The sequence below is a fragment of the Conger conger genome, chromosome 3 (genome assembly GCF_963514075.1).
Source record: "Conger conger chromosome 3, fConCon1.1, whole genome shotgun sequence".
Taxonomy (NCBI): domain Eukaryota; kingdom Metazoa; phylum Chordata; class Actinopteri; order Anguilliformes; family Congridae; genus Conger; species Conger conger.
In genome coordinates this window covers 61,523,762-61,529,761 of record NC_083762.1, presented here as the reverse complement: position 1 = coordinate 61,529,761, position 6,000 = coordinate 61,523,762, and the positions used below count along the sequence as shown (strand labels likewise).

General features: G+C 41.1%; 1 protein-coding gene across 1 annotated transcript in view; it reads left to right on the top strand.

The window, feature by feature from the left end:
• Positions 1-932: 932 nt before the first annotated feature.
• The window catches only part of aox6 (aldehyde oxidase 6), a 28,197-nt gene continuing 23,129 nt past the window's right edge, over positions 933-6,000 (top strand). The window contains exons 1-6 of the mRNA XM_061234759.1: positions 933-1,034; positions 1,397-1,454; positions 2,859-2,955; positions 4,771-4,879; positions 5,043-5,169; positions 5,527-5,588. Coding sequence (XP_061090743.1) covers positions 981-1,034; positions 1,397-1,454; positions 2,859-2,955; positions 4,771-4,879; positions 5,043-5,169; positions 5,527-5,588 — 507 coding nt within the window. The 5' untranslated portion in view covers positions 933-980. The remainder of the gene's footprint in view (positions 1,035-1,396; positions 1,455-2,858; positions 2,956-4,770; positions 4,880-5,042; positions 5,170-5,526; positions 5,589-6,000) is intronic.

Below are 6,000 nucleotides of genomic sequence, written 5' to 3'. Positions count from 1 at the left end.
CGAAAGATTAAATTAGGTTTTTATTTTGGAAATTTTGGTTTTATCTTTTCCGCTCTGAAAAAAATGGTCATAGCTTAATTTCTCCCAGAGATTGACGATGGCGATTTTATTTATACCCATGCTTCTGCTACCACTCTTCAGGCTATAGACACGGCCAACATGGAGCCTTACGTTTTATCTCAAATGCTAAATCCCTTACTCATCGCTGTGATTTGTATGAAAAGGCAGGTCTGACTTTATTATTCCACCGCAGAGGGCGTCATTGGCATATTGTCATCATAAACCATTTTAGGGCAACTGCCTGGCTATTTATATTCTCTTTTTAATTGGAAAACAAGTTCCGACAACCTCCTTCCTCGCCAAGACTAGAGAACCATCTCAATGGGACTCACCGGGATAAATGAGAAATTAAATAAATAAATAAATAAATAAATAGATAGATAATTTGACTGTTGTCAAATTTAGGGTAATCATACAAATCATACAAATGCTGTCAAATTTAGGGTAATCATACAAATATGATTTTTATTCAAACGCTGAGGAAGGAAAAACGAATATGATTTGTGATCACCAAAAACAAGATAATGAGACCCTCAGCTATGCTTATGCATGAAATTCCATAGGAAATGAATACGGCTCCATTCGGATCCATGTTGTGCGTTTTATGGGACATATAGACTTACTTTTATTCTTAAAGTAAAAACTTGAAAAGTAAAATGAAAGTATTTGATCATAAGAAAAATAATTAAGTGAGAATGTCTAGTATCCTGAACGATACAATTATTTTATACAAAGCACAAATAAACTGAACTAGACTAGACAACCTATGTTGTGCATTCTAGGGTTAAACATGTATTTTCATGCATAGATACACAATACAAAGTTCAACTAGAAGGCGTGATTTCAGGTCAAGTTACACACGGGATTAACCAACGGTGCAGCCGAATACTCGCAGTTTAGTTGTGTATCTCTGCAAGAAAATGGCTGCGAAGGGAAACTTGGAACATCTGTTATTTTACATTAACGGGAAAAAGGTAAAAACAAATTCTGCTAGCCTATTTACGAAGGTAAACGTATTCTAATTAATTTATTATTCATGACGGTACACACACAAGTTAGAACAACGAAATCAAGTAGCCACAAGAATTGTAACATTTTTTGTGTTGTTTTCTTTGCGGGTTTATAAAGTTTTTCTTGAAGTAGGCTACTTTAAAGCGTATTCGATTGGAAGTTAAAATCCAATTCGATCGCGGTAAGCAAGCATATGGATATGAAATGGGCATATGTGCACTGTTTATTTAGGCTAGTGTTCCTGTCCCCACATGTGAGAGATTTGCATGTCAGACGATGACTTCTAATAGCCTGTTTGTTTACTCTGCTCTGTGTGATATAACAGGTCGAAGAGAAGAATGTAGATCCAGAGATTATGCTTCTGTTTTACCTCAGAGAAAAATGTATCCTCGTCCATATCCAAGAATGCAAGACTATCAGTCCAGCCTACATGTGTTATACGCATGTGCAACGCAGGTCATTTTGGGTGAAGCTATTTGCATTTCTTTTGTCCATATGTAGCATGGTTAGCTCAGCTAGTTCGCTAGTAAACATGGTGAAGTGCAGTGAAAGCGGAGGCTGGTAGCAGGTGATCGCACGACAACACTCCCCAATGACGTAACCCTCAAATTCAAAAGAACGTTGTTGCCTTAGGGGCGAGCTCGTCTTTAGCTGACTGGTAACGTGTTTGTTTAACAAATAATTTGGACAAGTGAGAGGCTGGGGTTCAAATCCCACCTCCGACCCAGGCAAAACCCTCACCCGTTACACATAGCAAGCAAGAGCTGTTCATGTAGGATCATCATATGCTTGATGGTTGAATTTGACCAAATAGCCTATTTTCATTGTTGGCTTAATGTCCATTTTGATAAGCAATGACTCCCAATCACTTTGTGTATACGTACAGTATAGGCCACTTTATGAATAGAAACAATCATTATTTATTTAAGTTACTTAATTATATAGGCGGCACGGATGGTGGGTAGCACTGCTGCCTCACAGCAAGGAGGTCCTGGGTTCGAATCCCCGTCGGCCGGGGCCTCTCTGTGCGGAATTTGCATGTTCTCCCCGTGTTTGCGTGGGTTTCCTCCGGGTACTCCGGTTTCCTCCCACAGTCCGAGGACATGCAGGTTAGGTTGATTGTAGAGTCTAAATTGCCCGTGGGTATGAGTGTGTGAGTGAATGGTGTATGTGCCCTGCGATGGACTGGCGACCTGTCCAGGGTGTATTCCTGCCTTTCGCCCAATGTATGCTGGGATAGGCTCCAGCCCCCCTGCGACCCTGTTCAGGATAAGCGGGTTAGGATAATGAATGAATGAACTTAATTATATACTGACTTACATAGGCTACTTACTTACATACATACATTTAACTCACTTCTTCATTAAATTACCATTAACATCAAGTGCTCATGCTTAATGTTGCTATGATTGAGTTGAAAGTGGTTTTGTATAATAGCATAAAAACATAAAATAGCCTAACAAAACATAGCAGCAGAAGAGTGTGCACGTGGCACAGATGGTTAATTATTTTAAGGGCAGTGGGGTCCAGACTTTGCACCCAGATGAAGCACTTGTTGTTAGTGTAGTGATGGATTAAAGCTTGACTGATCACATCCTGCCTCAGCTTGGTGTAATATTGTGAATAATGTTTCTTTCTAATTTGGTGGAGGTCATGACTAGGCCCCTGAGGCTTTCTTGCCTCTCCTTGCACTATGTGCTGCTTATGATTGGGGATAAAGATTCCTATAAGTGTAAAATGATGGTGTAGACTCTGCAGTTTGTCCCTTGACTCTGACTGCACACCAGTAAGGCTGACTGGGACAAAGTATGGCTGTGGTGGTGGAGGCTGTGGAGCTTGTACGGTGATGGTGTCCCGGTACCAGGTTCGGACTAAAAGCATTACGTATCCTTTAATAATAATTCAATGGTAAGTCTAGACAGTGGCTGAATCAAAATAAATACACAAAAGCTCTTCTTGACGGATACCGGTTTTTGAAATCAGCCATTATCACTACCTTTTCCACTAATAACTACAGTAAATCTTCAAATTATGTCCGGGATTCTATTTGAAGCCAGGCCTCGGCTAATAGCCGGGGGCGTGGTCGATTCGGACAAATAAAGGCCGGCCCCCAAATACAAGCCGAGGTAATATTGCCTACCAGTAGGGCTATCTGTCCATGAGCACTAGAAGACATTGTTTCGATTTAACTCAATGAAATAAAAGAGCTCTTCTTAATATCTTATATTGTTGGTTGGTTTAAGGCGGCATGGATGGTGTAGTGGGTAGCACTGCAGCCTCACAGCAAGGAGGACCAGGGTTTGAATCCCGGTCAGCCGGGGCATGTTCTCCCTGTGTTTGCGGGTACTCTGGTTTCCTCCCACAGTCCAAAGACATGCAGGTTAGGCTGATTGGAGAGTCTAAATTGAGCGTGAGCGTGAGCGTGAGCGTGAGCGTGAGCCCTGCGATGGACTGGTGACCTGTCCAGGGTGTATTCCTGCCTTTCGCCCAATGTATGCTGGGATAGGCTCCAGCCCCCCTGCGACCCTGTTCAGGATAAGCGGGTTCAGATAATGGATGGTTGGTTTAATACGGTTGCCAATGAAAAGTCGTTGTCCTACACCATGGGTCTCCAACACGTTGCTCTCAAGCTACCAGTCGCTTGCAAAATTAATAATTAATAAGGTATAAGCAATAAGGTTTCCATGTATTTACAGCACAGCGCACGTTCAATGAATGAATGAATGAAAGCGGCTGCCTTGGCTCGCAATAAACAGATGGGTGGAAATCCCGACACTCTTTTAACTACATAAAACTTAACAGTGAACCATCAAATACCCCCCAGATTTCAGTGCCCATCAGTCCCAACATTTAGCAATAGAATCAAACAGTCCAAAAGTAAATTAAATCCCAAACCAAAGCGAAAATCTTTTGATAGCCTACCGGTATGCTGCTCCAAACGAAACGCATGTCTCACAACAAAACACACTTTAGGAAAAAAAGATCCTTAACTTGCTGTTATCTACGCTAATTTGTTATTGTTCATGAAGGCGTGTCTGGCAAGTTGTTATTTTATGGATTTATTGTGTTTGAGAATATTTGCAATAAACTAAGTCTGTTAAACTGACACTATGACTTACCAAATCAGGTGTTTCCTGATTAGCCTACACTAATTGATTTCTGAACGGTTACAGGAAGTGTTGAACAGTGTTGGCCCACTTGAAGTGTAGCCTTTTACTTTATTTCTAAGAATAAAATTCTACAACAGAAGCCTAATAAAAAATAAAGGCCTGCCTCGAATACAAGCCTGCCCCAAATAAAGGCCTGTGCTTTGTGCAGCCTAAGTAAACAAAAGAGGATTGAGGATTTACGGTAACTAAATTATACAATCTAGTTCATGCAGGACAGGCACACAACAGCATTGCTACTTATTAATCTTGTACCCAAGGTTGGCAAACATATCTGTTTTATAACTTAGATGTAACAGGGGTATCTGGAATTGATTTATTTATTATTAGAATACCTCATATTGAATATTTGTGGGTCCAAATTAGAAATACATATTAAATTGCAGCAGTTTTGTCAACTGCTGATAATGTCTCAACTACCCTGAAGAGCTTTGGTGCAAACCCTGTCAGTTACCAGGTATGACAGTAAAGCCAGAACTGCATCTTTATGGACTGGACTGAAATCAGTGCTTCAGCTTTCTTTACATAGCAGCCACATCTCAGCTAATGCCTGCCTACTACCAGTATGCCAGCTCCACGGAGCTGCCGTGACAACTGTGGAGGGCATTGGAAACACCAAAACCCGGATCCACCCTGTCCAGGTAGACACCACAGTATTATGCCACAGTATTCCTTGTCTTTCATGTTATTTTTTTAATATATTTTACCTTTGGTTAAATATATGAAACCAATGGTCTACTCGTTTGCTTTGAGTAGACCATTGGTTAACTTCATTTTGCATTCCTTTTTATTGTCCTTTTGTAGGAGCGCATAGCTAAGGCCCATGGGTCTCAATGTGGGTTCTGCACCCCAGGGATGGTGATGTCCATGTACGCCCTGCTGAGGAACAAGCCTCAGCCCACCCTGGAGGACATCACTGAAGCACTGGGGGGTACGTCCCATCATAGTGTGCCTATACACACCATCACAACTCCAACACCCTCCACCACCACCCAAAATCTCACCTCAAATTGGGTCAGATTCTCATCTCTTTTGTCAGAGCCTGCAGTTCTTTGCTCTTGTTTTTGCATAATGGTGATGAGTGCTCATTTAGGTGGTTTTGTTTGTATTCGTATAATTTAGGTTAATGTTCATTTGTGTAGTTGATAAGCTGTCAGTCAAGTCTGCACTGATCTCTTGGTGCTATATTTCCCTTCCCTAGGGAAAATAGGGAAACACCGCACACCAACACTGCACTGGTTAGGAGCGTCTGGTTAATACCAGTTAAAGTAAACTCTTGCTTTTTTAGGTAATCTGTGCCGATGCACTGGATATCGTCCTATTATTGATGGCTACAAGACATTCTGTGGGGTATGTACACAGTACCAGCAAGCATTTTTGTGAATTGCACCATCAATTTGACAGCTGCTAAACTATGAAGTGTTTTCTCAAAATATAACTTCTGTGGTCTCTTTATCGTTAATGTGCTGTCGTCTGTGTTGTCAGTATGGCAGCATTTACTTTCCCAAAATAAGTTGTGTGTGGGACACATTTTGTGTTGGACCTAGTGGTGTTTAAGAAAGATTCCAGGCTACCCAAGGTTACCCAATACAAAGAGGTGGTGGTTTAATAAAATAGAAGAGAACACACTGAGAACTAAATGATTCTTGAAGGTAAATGGGTCTCAAATAATATAATTCAGCAATTCCATATATGGTATCTTATCAATTAGCTAATCATTTTTAGGCCGCAGCTGCATCAGCTGCTACTCAGAGAAATCAGG